Source organism: Erpetoichthys calabaricus, chromosome 14 (genome assembly GCF_900747795.2).
Source record: "Erpetoichthys calabaricus chromosome 14, fErpCal1.3, whole genome shotgun sequence".
Taxonomy (NCBI): Eukaryota; Metazoa; Chordata; class Cladistia; order Polypteriformes; family Polypteridae; genus Erpetoichthys; species Erpetoichthys calabaricus.
In genome coordinates this window covers 31,638,895-31,660,313 of record NC_041407.2, presented here as the reverse complement: position 1 = coordinate 31,660,313, position 21,419 = coordinate 31,638,895, and the positions used below count along the sequence as shown (strand labels likewise).

At 38.1% G+C, this 21,419-nt stretch overlaps 1 protein-coding gene across 3 annotated transcripts in view; it reads left to right on the top strand.

The window, feature by feature from the left end:
• Positions 1-21,419, top strand: part of unc13d (unc-13 homolog D (C. elegans)) — a 407,222-nt gene that overhangs the window by 317,975 nt on the left and 67,828 nt on the right. For all 3 annotated transcript variants that reach the window (XM_051936229.1, XM_051936228.1, XM_051936230.1), the window contains 2 exons: positions 8,095-8,200; positions 11,635-11,706. In XM_051936229.1, the coding sequence (XP_051792189.1) occupies positions 8,095-8,200; positions 11,635-11,706 (178 nt within the window). The remainder of the gene's footprint in view (positions 1-8,094; positions 8,201-11,634; positions 11,707-21,419) is intronic.

Sequence of the window (21,419 nt, the reverse complement as noted above, 5' to 3'; positions counted from 1 at the left end):
GCCTTTTCGGTATACAATGAATCTAAGCCTGCAACTGCGATGCAAAGAAGACTTTGTATTAAGTTTAACATACCTTGGTGAGGAAGAATGTATCAACACAATGTTATTCAGTAAAGTTAAACATTTCAAACCAAACTTTTAATTGAATTATTCATCAAGATTTATCATATCACCCATATAAAGTATATGTAGTATATTTATATATGGTGGAGCTCATTTGAAATACATTCATTTTTAATATTGATTAAGACAAGTTAAATAAGCTGCATTGGTTATTTTTTTAAGTTCTACATTCCTTAACTGATTATATGAGGAACTTACCTTAAAGCTAGAATTGTTTAATTCATTATCTTCTGATTCTGTACCACTAGAGCTGCTTTCTTTTTGAACATATCACTTGTTCCTTCACACCCTGTCTGTTCTTTCAGAATGTTTTAGTTGCAGGACAAATTTCCTAGGCTCATGATGTTTGAGAGGAGGCAAGTTTTCTGAGGTTAAGAGTGTCCAAAGATCCCTGAAGTCAGCTAGGCCTGATGGTGTCTGTTATTAGCTTGATTTTTTTTTCTAAATATCCTGCCCTACACCCTGTGTTGCAGGAACAGGCTGTAGCCCACCAATGTCTGATAACATTATTGCTATGAGCGCCTTGTGAGATGAAGGTATCCTGCAGAAACTGAGAAAAAAATGACAGACAGAATGTACAAAGTAGGCAGACAAAATGTGTAGTTTTTTAACAGGTTGAGATCAGAATTTCTGTGCATATAACAACTGTCCATTCTGGTTGCTTACAGGACATCTGCTGACTTCTTAGTTATGTTTCAGTACATTTTGTTGTTCACTTGACCTTTATCTGGTTTCTGACATTTATAAACTCTTTATGCTATTTCTTTAAGATGAATGTTATTTTACTCTAAAATTATTCTTCCACATTACCCCCTTTGGGACTTCTTAAAGTCCCACTAGAACTATAAGGACTAGTTTCCTATTGTAACTCTATTCCCAATCCGTATAAAACATGTGTATACTAATATGTGCCCCCTTATAGACTAAAAAGAAGTAAAAGATCCCTGGCTAGCTGAATTTGGTGAATAACAGAAATCACTGCAAATCTTTAATTAAGATAAATCACATAAATCAAAAATAGCTAATAAAATCAACAATAGTGAACATAGAAAATCAAGTCAAAACATAACATATATCAAAGTCATTTTTCTTCAGAGTATACTGGCATTACATGCTTTCCCCTATAAATCTCAGATTTGTGTCCCATAACCTCATAATTTCCAAGTATGATGATAAAACATTGTCAACAACTATTTGATTTCCTTCTTATCCAACAAACATTAGCTATCTTAGTTCACAGAAGTATACCTAGTCCTATATTTTTCATCAATGGTCAGATCATTTATTATTGTTAGTGGCGAAACAGACAGCACAAGTATTTACCTGAAAACTTCAAAGTTTTCAAAATGTGTCTAGTTTATGTTGCTAATGATGTATACACCAATAACCAGAGATAGAGTCCTCACATAAACAACAATGCTCACATCCTCATGCTCTCATCCACAAAGTTGCCCCTAATTGCATCCAGCTGTGTCTTAAATTAGATGATCACCTTTAAAAACAACTATCTTGCTGAAAGTAGGTGTCAACCCTCCCTTCAGAAGATGTCAGCACTACTCTCATTAATGTAAGCCACTGACTCATGTCAAGGTCACATTTAAATTGCAAGGGTTGTACCCAAGCTTCTTCTTGATGTTGAAGTTTTCTGTCACCTGCTGGAATCCTTGGTTTGTATCTTGTCTTTCCAATTTCACAAACTGCACACTCACCACTCCATGCATAAGACACTCCATCTCTGTTGTGCTGAATTAGTACTTTGTTTTGCTATCTTCTATATTACATAGGCCCAAAAAGCCATAATATATTATTTTCCTGTATTGCCACCAACTCTTTGTCTATATGACCCTAATTACCCTAGTTCCTAAAAATCACTGTTAGCAATATCCCACAAACTTAATTTCCCTCATACTATGTTCTACAAACTTTAAAGGTTTACACTATACCCTGTATCTAATTAAGCATGTTTAATTCTAACACCCAATATCATGCAATGTGTGTCCTAATGTTGTATCTAATCCTAATGCAAAATTCCTAATACATTAATTTTCACATTTGTTCCACCTTCTGAATCATTTACTATTACACAATAAAATTCACATTCTTCATGAAAAACAATAGTCAAACAAATGGGACTTTTTGCTTGTTTCAAGTCTTCTAGTTTAAACTATATCTTAAACTGTCCCTTTATGTTAACTCTGTATTATCCATTCTGTTATATTTTCCATTCTGTTATTAAAATCAATAACCAAGAAAGCTTAAATTGGACTGACTTTTAACTGGTAATGCTGCAAGTGCTAATAATCATGTGTTAAATCCTGATTAACAGTCCAAATTACATCCATCCATCCACCCATTTTCCAACCCGCTGAATTGATCCCCCCCTCTGGTATGGCTTGTTTCTCCTTGGTAGCCGGATGATTTGTTTGTCTGCAGACCTTTAGCACAGCTCAGTCTCCAGGTTCAAATTCAAGTTCTGTCATAAACAACATGCTAGGAAAACAGCATTTACCTGCAGGTGTAAGGTCTTAAAAGTTTTGTTCCATATTATTCAGCAGTGCAATACTTCATCTGTAATTTTTAAAAGTTACTTATAGATCCTAAAAATAGTGTCTCATGAGGTGTTAGGCCTGTTTTGTTGGGGGTACCTCTTATCAAAAATAATACTAGAGGTAAAGCAGATGGTCATTTTATCCAGTCTCTGTCTCTTAAGCCATTTGTTTGTAATGGTCAAAAATGAATTCTGCAACTGGTAAGCACAATGCAGAAGTTTCCACTCATTGTGGTCATCCCTCAAAAAAAAAAATTCCGGTATAGTTTATCTAGTTTTGGCGATTGTTGTGGACTCCAACTCAATTAAAAGCATATTCATCATAAAAGTAAATCATCACAATATAAAATAAACTCAGTCTTTATATATATATATATATATATATATATATATATATATATATATATATATATATATATACTGTATATATACAGTGGAACCTCGGTTCACGACCATAATTTGTTCCAAAACTCTGGTCGTAACCCGATTTGGTCGTGAACCGAAGTAATTTCCCCCATAGGATTGTATGTAAATACAATTAATCTGTTCCAGACCATATGAACTTTATGTAAATATATTTTTTTTTTTAAGTTTTTAACCACAAATATAGTTAATTAAATCATAGAATGCACAGCGTAATAGTAAACTAAATGTAAAAACATTGAATAACACTGAGAAAACCTTGAACAACAGAGAAAACTAACACTGCAATAGTTTGCGCTATACCGCTACCAACCGCTGGCTAAAAACACTTTTTTTTTTTTAAGAGTTTTAAGCACAGGAAAAAAAATTAACATTTGAAAAAATCCGTAATTTAATAAACCACCAAGAAAAGTAACATTGCAACAATGCACACTACGAACCGATCGCTGTAAACAGAAGTGAAAACAAAAACAAGCCCAGTGCATTTTTTAACTGCCTTCCTACCTTATGAGTCCAGCTCTCTCTCTCGCGCTGCCTGTGTGTGTGTGTCTCTCTCTCGCGCTGCCTGTGTGTGTGTGTGTCTCTCTCACGCCTGTGTGTGTGTGTGTCTCTCTCTCTCGCGTATGTCACGCTCTCTCTCTTGCTCGCTGCACAGGAAATGCACAGGGAGAGACTGAACACGTACAAACCGAAAGGGAAACTGGCTTGTTCGTATACCAAGTGTGTGGTCGTGAACAGATGCAAACGTTTGGTGAACTTTTTGGTCGTAAACCGATTTGTATGTGTTCTGAGACGTTCGTGAACCGAGGTTCCACTGTATATATATATATATATATATTGTTACAATAAGGTGCTATATAGGCGCCTGACCCGACACAGGAGGCACATATAAAAACCAAAGACTTTTTATTTCTCTTCACGTGTTGGGCACGTCTTCCCCATAATCCCCACAGTCCCAAAGCAACAACAAACACACCAAAACACTCTTTCTTTTCCCCACCACTCCTCCCAGGCAACCTTGTCCTCTTCCACCCGACTCTGGCCCCGAGTGGTGGTCGCTGACTCCTTTTATTGGGACCCGGAAGTGCTCCAGGTGCTTGATTGCCAACATCCGGCTGCACATCTGGGTGTGGCGAAACCAGTGCCCAAAAGGGGCCAGCAGCTCCTGCTGCAGCACCCCCTGGTGGCGCCTGCGGAACCCAACAGGGCTGCACCAAACTCCAACTCCCATGAAGCCCTGCGGGAGTCCGAGGCACCGCTGTAACCCAGGGAGGCTGCCATCTGGCGTCCAGGAGGAGATATTATCTTTCCCATGCTTGCTCCCCTGGAACATATGCTGCAGGGGTGTCCCGGCCAGGCATGGGTCCCGGCCATCCATCACATATATATATATATAAAATATATACCAAGTGAAAACATTCAGTTGTCTCAAAATATTCAAACTATTGGCACATAACATTTGCTGTTATACAAATAACTTTGCAAAGTAGATATCATCCATTTCCCCCTTAGAGGGAATATAGAGCAGGAGGGTATCAGTCAGTAAGAACCCTTTAACAATCCCATTAATATTACAAGTTCATAAGAGCCAAATGTTATAAGACATGCATGAGTGGCAAACAAAACAAAGTAAGTAGAGTGGTGTGGAGGTTATTAGTTTAAAAACATGTTCTGTGGAGGTCTGGAAATGACTTAAACCCTCACCTTGACCTGGAATCTGGGTAGGCACTTTTTGTTTCCCCTTTTCATAGAATAACAGATGGACTGTGTACTGCATAACATAACATCAGTGCCCTCCAGAGAACATCTCTCTGTCAGTATAGCAAGTAGATTCCACATTCCGGACTGATAAATTCGTAATTATCATTAGAAATGAGATCTGTTAAGTTCCACATTACCTTTCCCAATTGCTCTAATTACAGAATATTGTTCAAATATGTGCAGTCTTGGAATTTAAATTTAGAAAAGAAATTCACATTTCACTTCATCTAAGGCTAACAGGTTATTTTCAAAAGATATCATTATCTTCCAAAAATATTATTATTACCTCAACTTGTATAATCCTAAAGCTAAACAATTTCTCTATTCATATCCCAGCCATTCTTCTTTAAGCTAATATTTTACCAATTTAATTGACACTTACATTTCTACCTATGGCTTCAGAGTTTAATAAGTGTCCAGCATGTTTCATTAGAGCATCATTTATAGAAAATAAAACTAAACCTTATTATCAGCTATGTAGTCAAACATCAACATTCTACTTCACATTTAAGATATTCAAATTACTTGTGAACAAGGAGTGGTGGGAAAAGAAATCAACATCTCTTATTGTATCAAATGCCTTATAATTTAAAATCTAGTTTTTATTAAAAATGCTCTCAGGGTAGTTAGTGAATAATACCATTGGATACAGTGTTCTAAAGAAAATATTTTGATACATATATAAAATTTAGCTATGCTTAATAATATTGATTTCTTTTACCCGTAACTTCCTGTTTAGGCAACCTATTTATGCACACTTTGTCATTGATATCATCCAAGATGCTTCTTGCAGCTTCTCCAGAGTGTTGATATGTAGAAAAGCAGAGTCTACCCTTTTTGTTAGTTAACCCCCTTGTGCACAGCATATCTTAGTATAGAACACTACCTAGACTGGAAGCCAGTGCTCTTCGCCAGCTTTCTTGCTATCCAAGAGAATATGTATTCTTTTTTTTAATTTAATTTAAAATTACTAAATGAACTTTATTCCATTTGAGTATGGCCAGTACTCAAACGGAAAAAGGCACACACATGTATACTAAATCTGGAAACATTTCATTGGACCTAATCATATTTATTTTCAAGTTTAAATTCAAAACATATATATTTATGCACACCTTTATATATTGCCTCATCATTTCAAACAACACCACATATTTTCACAAAATGTTTTTAACCAAACATATTGCCATACTCATTTAAATTCTTTCAAATGCATTTCAGTCACAGAGATCTCTTTCACATAGTACAACATACTCAAACTTACTTAAACTGTCTTTAACACATTATACTTACTCAAGTCTTATTATTACTATTTAGCCCATACTATTTAAAGCATTTACACACTCTTTTCCTCTTCATTGCTTACATTTACTTTGCTCCATGCAGAGATTATATAAGTTTGAACCTTAATTTCCTGTTGATGAGCAACAGTGCCAACCAATGCGCCACTGTATCACCCTTACTTCAATCACCTAACAGCTGATGGAAAGCATTTAAACAATGTCCACAACAAATATGCACCTTCACATTTAGAACCTATTTAATAAGTCAGGTCACACACATACACACACACATACCAGCAGCATTTTATCCTTGATAGAAATTGTGGAAGAATAATTTTAATGTAACATATAGTTAATCTTAAAGAAATAGCATAAAGGGTTAACAAATGTCAGAAACCAGATAAAGGTGAAGTGAACAACAAAATGTACTGAAAGATGGCTAAGAGATGACTAAGAAGTCAGCAGATGTCCCGTAAACAACCAGAATGGACAGTTGTGATATGCACAGAAATTTCAGGGGTGGTGGCTCAACTCAAAGGTATAAGAAGAACCAGAATATAATATAACAGATGTTTATTTTATATAAGTCATTTGGGTGTAAACCAACAAACCAACCAGACTAAAACGTATGCATTGATTGACACTGTATGTAAATTCAACAGTTTAAAAAATTAACCTCTATTCTTTGTTTCTCTGATCATTCTGACCATTCTGACCATGTTGTAATGGACTACTTTTGAAGAATGCTCCCTCTTAGGCATTTTGCCGAGGAGTAATTAAAAGATACAATGAACAGTTTTTCTCCTGCCTGATTACTGATTTGTCCTGTTAGGGGATGTTTCTTTCTTTAAAAAGATGTTCAATTTCTACCACAGTACCTGAAAATGTTTAAAAATAACTTATAGTGTTATAATCACTCAGAGTCCATTTTTGAGTTTGTAACAAAATACTATAACGGGGCTAGATGGCTAAGTGGCAGAGATTAAGAAATGGAGCATATTTTAAATACTTTAAATCAGAAAGATTTGAGAGGGAGCGTGGACACTTTCATAGGAAATAAATAAATATGAGCCTCCCACAAAGACACCATTGCTTTCCTTTGTGGGTCTCTATCCAAGTGATTCTAAAGAGTGTTGTGGTGATCGATAATACTGGGATGCTAATTGTGTTCAGGTTTTGAACAACATGAGACTACCCTTATCTAAAAATCAGTAAGTGAAGTTGATTTGTTAGCTGTAAGTGTATGGTGTTGCTGCTTACTGTTGTTCAATAAACAAGCCTGTTATTACGATAAACCTTTGGTAATGCTAACCAGAGGACTTTGATTGCCACCAGTCTGTATAAATGCACAAGGATTGTGTATGTATCTGGAAAAGTGTTCTGAGTAAAACTGATTAGTACAAAGAAGTGTGGCTTTTGTTTGCAGAATTTGTATCCATGTTTCATGCAGTTAATCTGTTAGGATTACATCATACATCCAAACAAATAGCATTCTTTATATTCAATTTATGTTTTTTTTTTCATAGTACCAGTTTAAGATTTAAGTACTCAACCAACAGTGGACTTCACATTTACCACAGTTAGGTTTAGTTGCTAATGCAAGTTCCATTTTTAATTATGCCCATAGAACTATTTTGATAATTATAATTCTGTATGAACTTTCTGCCTATGGTGTTTTCATTTTCTACAGTATTTGTTTCATACTAGTGTTTTTTCCACTTCTCAGTAACTGAAAAGTTCTTGGTTGTTTTGTAAGTGGCCTACTTTCATAGCAACAAATAGTCTTATGTTTGGTGCTTTGCTTGTCATTCAGTTTTGTAGTAAAATTAAACAAGTTATATACAAATAAATTGTTATTCATAAATAGTAAAGTATTAAACATTCATTGTGTTTATGAAATCACTTGTATAACAGTAGACAGGCCTTGGTTTAATTCAATTTTTTTTTTGTCAACAGCCTTCTTGCACCCCTTTGGACTCATACAGTTACAATTTTACAAAGAATTTCTGGGCAACAAGTCAACTCATTGGAATTTTATAGACGTCTTCAGTATGCTTTACAGGTAAACATGTTTTTAATGTTTTTTTATTTAAAATCAAGGCATTTAAAAATAACTTCAAAATTAAATTCTTACACATGTTCAAATATTAGTCCAATTCCTTGGAAAAAGTAAATATACACACAAAAGTGACTAAACTTTGATTGTCGAGTGAGCAAAAGTGAAAACTGTGCCCATAAGAAAAGTCACTGGATGTTATTAGATGTGCACAATTTTAATTTACTAATTCATGTTATTTAGACAGCACTGTGCTGTCGTTTTCTGCAAAAGGAGACGGTGGAAGTTCAAGTAAATAAGTGCCTGCTTCTTTAAAATGATTGTGCTGCACAGATGATGATAATGTACCTATTATGCCATATGTACAGAATTGTCTAAAGTTTCATGCCTAGTGTGGAGAAATATAATTCATAAAGGTGGCTGAAGTCCAAGCGTTTTGAGCAGCATTTTATCTTTATTAATTGTTCTATATTGTTCTACCTCTCTAGTAATATGTTCTAATGCAGTGTTTTTAAACTTGGGGCTTCCAAGCCACTGCAGTAATGATGAGGTGGACATTCTTAAATAAAAATACATTCTAATTTTTAATATTGTCTAATACTGCCTCACGTGGTTTTAATGACCATAACTCAAAATGTTCTTCAAGTAATGAATTAAACTAGTCCTATATCAATGAAGTTATTAACTAGAGCAGCATTTCTAGAGTAACCTGTGTGTTACTCAAACAGTTGGCAGGTAATATGTAAGGGAAATAAATACATAAATAAATGTGAGAGAAAGTGGTTCTTAAAAGGATTGTTGGTTACACAGCGGCCAAACCAGAGTCCAATTTTCAGGGAGTGTTTAGGTTCCACTGCTTCGTCTCACAGTGCCCCTGCTGAGACTCCACTCCCACTTGCACCAATGTGAAATCTCCCAGTGTTCACATGGGGCCTATGGTAATAGATTCCTCTTGCTTCACTGATATTTATATTCAATGTTTGGTAACCTTTACCATTCAGTAAAAAATAAATATAGTAACAGGCTGAACACAGAAGCAGAAATGTGTGTCTTGAAACAGACATAACCATGTTGCATTTATGTTATTTTCCTCTTTTTTGACCTTAAGTTATATGTAACTTGAGTTATTTTTTTAATTCTTTTGATCTGAATTTATATCTAACTGTATGTTTGTAAATTGAACATATAGACATTTATGATTTCTGTTTCTTATTCCACATCAAGCCACACCATTCTTCCTACATTAAAAAAAAAACATTTGGCACACATAAGAAAAATTAAAAGTCAAACATCCGCCAAAAAAAAACTATCTGTAATCCCTTGTTAAAATCTCCAAATGTAATTCTGTGGGTGGAGGTTTAAAGAAATATCACCTTTACCTCTGTCTAGTAAGAAGTGTGCTTTCAAATTTAAGTCCCAAACAAATGGTTGTACTTCAAAACAGTTCAATTCATGGATGAGGTATGAAAAGGAATAAAGAATAAAGAACCTGCAGCCTAGATATAATGCACAATATCTGATCACATATGTGTCTATAGTCTGCTGTAATTAAGCGCTTTCTTTCATTTATAAGTCTACTATTATACAAAGTCCTGCAGTATGACAGTCACTGTTAGCAGTAACTGCGATCCAGGATCATGTTTTGCTTCACAACATTGGATTTATATTAGTAGGTGTCTCATTAAAATGGTCAATTTTGAGTGGCCTTGGCTTAAAAAAGTTTGGGAACCCCTTGCATAGATAGTTCTCTAAACATCAGGTGAAAATACATGTTAAAGTTTTATTAAACTGTATGCTGAATAAATTGACACATGCATTATGTGTCAGATATAAACCTATTATTTGTTAAGTTACTCAAGCAAGCTTTAAAATTCAGCTATAACTTCAAGAGAAAAGCATTACAAATACTGGCATTCTTAACTTTGCAGTGTTAGATACAATTTTAGTGCTACGGATCTGAGTAGATGGTTGAGAATTTACATGCAACGTTAAAATAATTTCTAAATGTTTTGTTCCTATTGCTGAATAAATTTGATTCTTTCTCTTTAAGCTATACCATGCTGCCTTGAGCAGTCACACTTCTGTCACATCAGACACTGCACCTAAATCAGTCTGAAACTGTTTGTTGAGGCAGCAAAAAATAATGTTGCCATTAATAGAAAGAAACTCAGAAACTTTAATATTAAATAGATCCAGGTGAGAAAAGAAAAATCAAACACATCATTTTGCATCTTGTTATAGAACTCATAAACAATTTAAATTTTGCTGAAGAAAGGGAACATGCCAATTACAAAAATAAAGATAAACAACTCTGCTGTCTTTCTGTGCCTAACAAAAACATCTTAATAATGACCTCTGACCTTTGTCACAAGAATGACAATAAAACATCATAAAGGTTTGGGGCAGTCACCCATATAATAATAATAATAATTCATTACATTTATATAGCGCTTTTCTCAGTACTCAAAGCGCTATCCACACACATGCGCCTTGGCTGCAAAAAGGTATTTTTAAAGATAGCGAGTTGTTCACAGGACTGAGACCAAAACAGAACTGTAGTATATAGTTAAGATGGCAGCTTTAAAGGCCAGTATAGGAAGTGATGTCATCTGGGCCAGAAGTGGAAGTGACGTCATCGGAGACGGGGACTGGAAGTGACACCATCAGAGGCACCAGAACTGGAAGTGACGTCATCAAAGGTGGCGGAACCCTGTGGGATATCCCGAGAATGGTCTGCAAGGGATCGAGAAAGACAGTTAGTGCACCCCTGGTGCCCCCTGATGGGACATGGAATTGCCATTATTCAGGCCCTTTAGTTGACTCCAACTCGCATGTGTGTGACACCTTTTCATGAGACACCTCCTTGACGATATATAAGATTTTTCTGCTTGAGTTAACTCCATAGTAAAAATACATCCAACATGTGATTAACACCAGGCCAAAAAACTGGGAATGATGTATGGTGATATTTTTCATAGGTTTGTTTTATCCATTAATATGGCTTGCTTATTTATTTATTTATTTATTCATTCATTCATTCCTGAAAATGATTATTTTTCACTTAAGTTTTGTTGGTTAAATGTCTTAGTAAAAAAAAAAGTTATGATTTGTCTTGATTTCAGTCTTTACATTCAACTAAAACTTCAATAAGATTATGTAGATTTTTGATAACTATAATTTAGAGGTCTGAAATGTTAAATATGTATATATTTATATATTAATAGTTGAAAAAGATTAAAAATTATTTCGTCAAGAAATTAACAAATGAAATAATAATTTTTGCTCAGTATCTCCTTGTTGTATGAGTGTAATTTTGAGGTTCAGATTCAAAGTTTCTTAATTTATTTGCAACAAGCAGATTTTCTCTTATTTTACAAGTTTTTGAGTTACTGTTAGCTGAACTTAATATTTCTTTGTCTTTAATCTGTCATACTTTTCAGTGTTTAGAACAATGCTTTCATGCAGAAGGAAATGGAATGCCTTTAGGAAAATTGCATAATGAAGAATATAATGTGAGTGTTTTAACGTTTATTTTTGTCCTGACTGTGATTGCTATTAATACATTATTAAGTTTAAAGTATAATATTTTTAATACACCTGATTTTCTTTAGTAGGTTTACATTCCATTTTTAGAAAGTATTCATTTTCCAAAGCAAAATGAATACTCTGACATTCCAGAACTTTCTTAGTTACATTTTTCTGTATCATCTATTCATCAAGTCCTGTGTTTTGTTTTTTTTACTTTATTTTTTTTTTATTATTATTTTCGGGAGACTAAACATTTCCCATTATAACAGTCGATAACGGGGGTTGAAGTCTACACAGTTTTTTCTGTCTCTCTCAGATTTTTCCCTTTTCAGTTCTTTCGAGGCTGTTATAACAAGTTACTGTGTTAATAATAGTACTGAGATTCACTGAGATGTTCAGGTAGGTTCAATTGAAACAGGTACTCTCTGCTGTAGGAAATCCATGTAGACTGATTAAAAGGGGTAGCGTGAAGACCCCAGGTCAGATGAAAGTAAATCCAAACAATAAAGATATATATAGATTATATATATTTGTATCATGTCACTCCAGAGATGAAAGACAGTTCCACTACACCTCTCTTTCCATCTCCTCCTGCTGCGATTTCAACATCTGACGTGTATTTTTACCATGCTCGACTTGGCAAGAATGCAAAGAAATGCCACCCTCCTTGTAAGTTTAGCGGACCCAGGTTGGTCAAAACTATCTCATCAGACCCTACAAACCATCCACTCTACATAATAGATGCCCAGCCTGGCCTCCGTTTTCTATGTGATACTGGCGCACAAGTGAGCGTACTTCCTGCATCACCTATTGATGTAGCTTTAGGGTGAGATGGCCCATTTTGGAGGTTGCTAATGGCACTAGGATCCCCCCCGCCCCGTACAGAACAAAGTCTTTCAGTGCAAGACGATTCACTTGGACGTTTGTCTTGGCTAAGGTAGCTAGGCCACTGCTGAGCGCAGACTTTCTAAGTGAAAACAGGTTGCTAGTTGATGCTAAGAATGGTTGCATTGTAGATGCAAAGGACTTTGCCACCCCTCCCTGCACACTCAGCAGTGTCACTACTTCCACCCTGTACAGTATGATGGCTGCAGCTTGCGACGTCACCTGCCTTCTCAATGAATTCCCCCAGCTACCCAAACCCACTTTTTCCACAACAGAAACCAAACATGGTGTGGAACACTACATTTCTGCTTCTGGTTCACCAGTGCACGCCCAATGGCTGGCCCCTGACAAGCTGGCTATTGCAAAGGCTGAATTTGCCAAAATGGAACGGCTAGGAATTGTGTGCTGATCAAACAGCCCCTGGGTGTCACCCCTCCATATGCTGCCCAAATGCGGTTGTGGACGTTTCTGACTATGTGGGGATTACTACTGTCCCAGACTGCTACCCAATTATACACATACAGAATTTCTCATCACAGCCATCCAGGAAAGTAATCTTTTCAAAGGTGGACCTGGTCCACGGCTACCACCAAGTACCTGTGCACCTGGCAGTTATCCCCTCCTTCAAATTCTGCATACACCATTCAGCCTTGAAAATGCTGCACAAACATTCCAGTGGTTAATCGACTCTGTTCTCAGCAATTTTGACTTTCTTTTTGTCTACCTAGACGATATCTTCCCTATCATAGACTTCCTGGGGCATTGCATTTCAAAAGAGTGTGTGAACAACAAAATGTCTTCCTAAGTCTCTGCTGTCACCGATTTTCCACAACCTCATACTGTACGCACCCTCTGCGTATTCTTGGGTATGGTCAGTTTCTACCACCACTTCATTCCTCAGGCAGCACTCATTATGCAACCTTTTATATGAGGCACTACAGGGCCAGTCCGCAAAGTCCCCAGTCACATGGTCCAAAGACCTGGATGAGGCATTTACGAACTTCAAATGTGCTTTAGCTGATACAGCCATACAAGTGTGCGAGTGCGCACCTTCTGCCCGATGCTTCACTCGCTCTTACAACTGACGCTTCGGACCATGCAGTGGGGGTGGTATTTGAACAGTGGGCTGATGATGCATGGTAGCTATTGCCATTTTTCAGCAGATATTTAAGGCCCAATGAACGCAAGTATAGCACTTTCAACCAGGGACTACTGAGTTTATACCTGGCCATTCGACATTTCTGCTTCTTGCTTGAAGGCTGGCTATTTATTGCATTTGTCAACCACAAATCACTTGTCCTTGCAAACCTAGGGGTCACTGAGCTATGGTCTGCCAGGCAGCAACGGCACCTGGCTTACATATCAGAGATCACAACAGACATCCAGCATGTTGAGGGTAAGAACAATGTGGTGGCTGACTGTCTGTCTCGGCCTACACTAGCAACCATACACATTGGAATTGACTAATCCCAGCTGGTGGCTGACCAAGCTAATAACTTGAAGTTCCAGGCTCTTCTCTCAGCAGAAACTGGCCTGCAGTTGTCAGAGTTGCAGTTAGATGGCATTGTTGCTAAGCTCCTGTGTGACAGCAGCACAGGTTACCCACGCCCAATTGTCCCCAGCAACTGGAAACAGTGCATTTTTGACACCATATACAGCCTCTCACACCCAGCATGGAGGGCATCCAAATTTGGCAAGCAAATTTGTTTGGCAGAGCCTCAAGAAAGATGTTCGTAGTTGGGCAGCAGCTTGTGTTCCATGCCAGAAGGCTAAAATACATTGCCATGTTAAAGCCCCACTGACACCTTTCCCGGTGCCTACTCACCATTTCGACCATGTTCATGTAGACCTGGTAGGCCCCCTTCCAACCTTGTTACGGTTTTACACACCTGCTAACTGTTGTTGACAGGAATACCAAGTGACCTGAAGCTGTTCCTTTGACATCCTTGACTGCTGCAGAAGTACCAAGAGCTTTTATCAGCACTTGCGTTGCATGGTATGGCATGCCCTCCCACATCACATCCAACTGAGGTGCACAGTTCACTTCACAGCTCTGGGCTGCAGTGGCACAGGACCTTGGTACGATACCACAGATACCACTCCCTACCACCCACAAACTAACAGCCTTTGTGAGCAATTCCACTGGTCACTAAAGTCAGCCCTTAAGGCCTCTCTTACCAATGACAGCTGCGTCAACTGCCTGGCGTGGGTACTGTTGGGGCTACATACACCTCCATAGGAGAATCTGCAGGTCTCATCTGATGAACTGGTGTTTGGTCAGCCTCTCCTTGTGCCTGGGGATTTTATCCATCAGAGTTCTGTTGCCTGGAGCTTTTCTCACTCCTGGTTCCCATGCCACCTGCAAACAGCAAAGTTCGTGTTTGTCCGGCACGAGGCACATCACAGTCCTGGAACGCAGAGACAAAAGGTTTGTGCTGCAAATCGGTGGCAAACAGCATATGACTCTTTTCTGGCCCCTGTTGGTGACTTGGCCCCTGCTTCTCCCAATGCACCTGTACCTACTGGGTATGCAGATGTTAGTTCTCTGGGTCTGATCACAACCCTGCTTACCCGCACTTGGCCAGGGTGAATAGTGCATGCCCCAACAACATTAACGTTGCTCATACATGTGAATTCTAGGGAGGACCTTTGTAGTGGCTGGAAGAGTTGTGCCTCTGTAAAGAAACAATTCATACGCACTACAGTATGGGAGGAGGTGGGGTGATGAGTGGAGAGGCAACAGTTGTGTATATAGTTTAAGCATTTTCAATAATAAAGTCAGTAGTTTTTGGTTGTTAAATGAATAATCTCCACACTCGTGGCTTATAGAGGGGGCATAGTAGTGTGGCCGGATTGGTTCTCGGACGCGATGTGCTGCGGGCGTTTCCTCGCTTATGTGCACAGGTGAGGAAAAGTCCGCATCTGTAATTGATGCCAGGAGCTTCTAATCACCACACTTGTGCCACATCCCTATTACATATAATAGAAGCGCAAGTGAGAAGGGGGGAAAAAAAAGATCAAAAGAACAGAGGTTAGGAGGAAGAAAGAGAACGCTGGAAGCTGAAAGTCGGTGCATGTGTAAGTGAGTGAGGGAGAGCAGGCTCACTGTAAGTTGGACAGGCAGCTGGGAGAAGTGAGCCCTAGCGGGGTGTTTGGCCGGCACAAAAGGGCAGATTGATTGAGTCACTCCTATTGAGCGCTTGTGAGGAGCAGGAGTGACTGAAAGGTGGTTGGTTTGCTACGGAAGGCAGCAGGAGTCAGAGATTTGGGATTGGAACCCCAGCGTGAGCACCTTGGCCGTTGGTGGAACCCAAGTCTCGGTCCGGTGTAGTGGTGCCGTACAAAGCCAGAGGACGGAAGGCAACCGGATGTATAGAAGGTCAGCTGCAGGTAGGGCAACTCCCCTGGTGCATAGCCTGGATGGGAGAAGCAGGGGAGCCGCCAGTTGAAGAAAGCACCGGGTCTGGTTTTTAAAAGATTGCTTCCAGCCATTGATTCAACCTCGTTATTAATGGAACTATTTATTTGATTTTAACCTCCACATTTCTACATGTTTTAATGGATTATTTATTTATTGACATTTTGATGCATTGCACTTTTATTTGGACACTTTTATTTTAGTTTTGTAGTTTTTAATAAAAGCACTTCTGCACTTTGCACCTTCCTCTTGCTTTGTTGTGATGTCTTCATTGTCATTGTCCAGCTCATCTGGTAACATTACCAACATTATCGGTTCAAGGGCTCCCAAAAGTGAAGTGGGAGTGTGAAGCAGAACCCGCATCGTCACACTGCATCAAGAAAATGTTGTCTGGGGTGTTTTCTTTCCTTGCAAACTGACATTAATTATTGGTGTATAAACAAAGTACAGTGATCCCTCGCTATATCGCGCTTCGCCTTTCGCGGCTTTACTCTATCGTGGATTTTATATGTAAGCATATTTAAATATATATCGTGGATTTTTTGCTGGTTCGCGGATTTCTGCGGACAGTGAGTCTTTTAATTTCTGGTACATGCTTCCTCAGTTGGTTTGCCCAGTTGATTTCATACAAGGGACGCTATTGGCAGATGGCTGAGAAGCTACCCAACTTACTTTTCTCTCTCTCTTGCGCTGACTTTCTCTGATCCTGACGTAGGGGGTGTGAGCAGGGGGGCTGTTCACATACCTAGACTATACGGACGCTCGTCTAAAAATGCTGAAAGATTATCTTCACGTTGCTACCTTCTGTGCAGCTGCTTCGTGAAGCGACATGCTGCACGGTGCTTCACATACTTAAAAGCTCGAAGGGCACGTATTGATTTTTGACTGTTTGTTTTTCTCTGTCTCTCTCTCTCTCTCTCTCTCCCTGCTCCTGACGGAGGGGGTGTGAGCTGCCGCCTTCAACAGCTTTGTACCGCGGTGCTTCGCATACTTAAAAGCGAAACAGCCCTATTGATTTGTTTGCTTTCCTCTCTCTTTCTGACAGTCTGTGCTCCTGATGCGCACTCCTTTGAAGAGGAAGATATGTTTGCATTCTTTTAATTGTGAGACAGAACTGTCATCTCTGTCTTGTCATGGAGCACAGTTTAAACTTTTGAAAAAGAGACAAATGTTTGTTTGCAGTGTTTGAATAACGTTCCTGTCTCTCTACAACCTCCTGTGTTTCTGCGCAAATCTGTGACCCAAGCATGACAATATAAAAATAACCATATAAAATATGGTTTCTACTTCGCGGATTTTCTTATTTCGCGGGTGGCTCTGGAACGCAACCCCCGCGATGGAGGAGGGATTACTGTACAGAGAAAAGCTGGGGTAGGATTTCCTCTCCGTGGTTGTGCAAAATGGTGCAATTTTAATTCTTTCTGATTCCTCCCATAGTGTCTTAATACATAAAGTTTAAATGGCACTGTAATGGCCCCCGAAAAGTTTGGGAATTCTGAAGCTGCCATAGATTTGCATAACTATACATTGGTGCACTTAATCAAAAAGGAAGGAATTCTAAGGTCAAGATTATCCCAATGCTGTACAATGTTTACAATACCTCAAAGCAACCTCAAAATAAACAAACATGAGCAGTATATTAAAAGCTGATAATCAGTTCAGTTACAAATAATGAATAACTGCTGGTGATGGTGATTGTCATTTTCTCCTGGCAAAATCGCTTGCACTACAAGAAAATAACAGTCCTTGAAAGATTCTGAAGTGTGTTTATGCTTAAGAGGTGGGTCTTCTTCAGAAAAAAACAATGGTGAACAGGTAAATTAACAGGTAAAATGCTCTGCATTCTTCTTCACTGTTTTCTGCAGAACAGTTTCTTAGGCACAGAAGCATTGTTTTCCTATTTTGGGTGGTTTATTTTTTAATATTAGATGACATCACTTCAGCACCATGCTCCCATCTACTTTACTGTTTCTGGACTTGTTTATGGCCACATCAGTGTGAAAGCGTCCAATCTTGTCTGCTCTCGGAAACTAAACATGTTCAGGCTCAGCCAGTACTTGTGTGGGAGACCACCTAGGAACCCCCAGTGCTGTAAGCAAGAATCATGAAATATGGGGAGGCGCTGATGGAAGAATAAGACGTAATGACGTGCTAGAATCATCCTTGAGAGTGGAAGTGGCAGAGCTTTTTTTTTGGTTGATGCTAAGCAGCCATGTGGTAATTGTTAAAGCGTTTTTCCCCTTTAGAAGGTTTTTCACATTTTTTTTTTTTTACCCGCACAGAAACAAAAGTAGCTGCGTCTTTGCAGAAGTTACTTGTTACTTCTACATACTTGTAGTTGCTCTTGTTAATTGTATTTAAGACTAGCATCAGCGAGGACAGGCAGTAAGCAGTAGTTGAAACTGGTAACTCTGTAAGTAAATAACGAGCATTGTATCTTTTCTGCCTCAATCTGCACTGTCCATGCAATGCGGCCGCAGAGAGCTTAAACAACTCAGCACATCCACATAAAAAACGACAAGGGGTGAGCTTTCTTGAAGGGTTTTACTGGATGTACCTCATTGTAAACTGAAATATATACAAAAGAAACATACAGGTGTACAACCAAACACAAAAAAGAATGATTTACAAAGCAATACATAGCAGAGTATACCTTAAACAATGATGCTTTAAAAGACACTTACAAGGCGAGTGATTTCCACGGTTGGATCAAGACAAAGAGAAGCGCGTGGACAGAAGTTCAGATTGCTGCGTACCACAACTAACAAGACCCAGGGGTTTATATATCTTAAAGATACGCTTCTGACGTGACCGAAACAAGAGATAAAGGGGTGCCTATGTGAGACACATGGGATGTATTGTATTTAAATGATTATTATGGGACCTACGTGCTTTATGTGAGTTTCGTAGACATTTTATGGCACCACTGTGAGTGTGGGACGTGACTGACAAGTGTGTTAATAAATGACAAAATGAAGAGGGAGCACAGCTCAACAAATAACATCTAACAAGATGTGGGGCAGAACAGTATCAACAACAACAACATTGACATTTATTTATATAGTAAATTTTCATGCAAAGAATATAGCTCAAAGTGCCTTATAAGATGTCAAAGAGAAAGTTACAATAGTATAAAAACAAATAAGATTAGATAAGAAAAATAATGAATAAGAAATATAAAAAAATCTTTATCTATACTAATAAAAGGCAAAGCCCTCACTGACTCACTGACTGACTGACTGACTGACTCACTCATCACTAATTCTCCAACTTCCCGTGTAGGTAGAAGTCTGAAATTTGGCAGGCTCATTCCTTACAGCTTACTTACAAAAGTTAAGCAGGTTTTATTTCGAAATTCTACGCGTAATGGTCATAACTGGAACCTGTTTGACTGACTCACTCATCACTAATTCTCCAACTTCCCATGTAGGTAGAAGGCTGAAATTTGGCAGGCTCATTCCTTACAGCTTACTTACAAAAGTTAGGCAGGTTTCATTTCGAAATTCTACGTGTAATGGTCATAACTGGAACCTGTTTTTTGTCCATATACTCTAATGGAGGAGGCGGAGTCACGTATCACATCATCACGTATTACGCCTCCTACGTAATCACGTGAACTGAAAACGAGGAAGAGATTTACAGCACAAGTCAAACGCGGGAACGAAGGTAAATGACGTTAATTGTTGACTGTCTTTTAATACTGTGTAATTGTTGAGTGTCTTTTAATACTGTGTAAGCATACATATTAACACATGTGCAATTAAACGTGTGCATTTACGGGGTGATTTCTCAGGCTTAAAAGCTCGCCTTTTATTAAAAAGGTAAATGCAAACTCTTTTCATTCTGAAGGGCACAAACCACGTCAGATTTCAGCCGTTAAACGCGCAAAAATGTCAGTACACCAGATAAATAAGCGCAACATATTATCAGTTGTATTGTATGCTTACAATACATATAGAAATGTGTTAATCGTTAACTAATATTATGGGATGGTGTTTTTCGACTCGCGCTTTGATTTAAACGATTGCATGTCTTGGTGTGTTTGCGTAACTTATTGTCAATATCTTTACAACTCTTTTTAAGACTTAATTTAAAAAGGTTTTCTTTTCTTCTTAATAAAAATTTAAAAGCAGTACTTCGCCGGTGCGAAGTGCTCACTTCACTCCCTTATGGGAATCGAACCTCGGACGTCAGCGCTAGAGGCTAAGCCCCTAAAATTGCGCCACGGCGTGTGGTTCGTTTATTTGACAGCATGTAGATCGGGGTAATTACATTCACGGCATTCGTAGTCTGATTCACAATCTGATTGTATGGGTGGTTACCTACCAGGTAACGCTTATGGTTAGCCAGCAAGTCATCTCGAAGTGATCACTCGAGTGAACGCAGCTTCACAAAAAAACAGATCCTTAACAAACTGTTATTGGTATATTTTCCCTCAATTTTAAAAGGTTTTCTTTTCTTCTTAATAAAAATTTAAAAGCAGTACTTCGCCGGTGCGAAGCAAGGGGATTTGAGCGACTGACGCATACAGACATATTCATGAGTGCAGGTACTTCGGAAAGAAAGCACCGTGTAAACCTAAACTTTAAATTAAGTTCATAGACCTACAAAAGTTTGCCATTGATTTGAGGCAAGATTGCTTTTCTCATGTACAACTATACGTTGCATTCTTAACAGCAAGCTTGCACAGCTTGGTCATATTACAACCTGAGTGCTGAAATGACAACGTCGTATACAAACAGAACTATAACAATCGTAATAAACAAACAAAAAAAAAAGCGAAGAACCCTTGGATTTAATAAAAAGGCTCTTTCCTTGGCGAAGCAAGGAAAAAGGAAGACCTTATATGGCGTTCGTTTATAAAACAGCGGAAAAGCTGTGTTAAGGCTGCTTCACAAAAAAACAGATCCTTAACAAATTGCTATTGGGATATTTTCCCTCAATTTAAAAAGCTTTTCTTCTTCATAAAAATTTAAAAGCAGTACTTCGCGGGGATTTAGATATATATATATATACTAGCAAAATACCCGCGCTTCGCAGCGGAGAAGTAGTGTGTTAAAGAGGTTATGAAAAACTAAAGGAAACATTTTAAAAATAACGTAACATGATTGTCAATGTAATTGTGTTGTCATTGTTATGAGTGTTGCTGTCATATATATATACATACATATACACATATATTATACATATATATATATATACATACACATATATTATATACTAGCAAAATACCCGCGCTTCGCAGCGGAGAAGTAGTGTGTTAAAGAGGTTATGAAAAAAAAAGGAAACATTTTAAAAATAACGTAACATGATTGTCAATGTAATTGTGTTGTCATTGTTATGAGTGTTGCTGTGTTTTATATATATAAAATACACACACACACATATAAACAT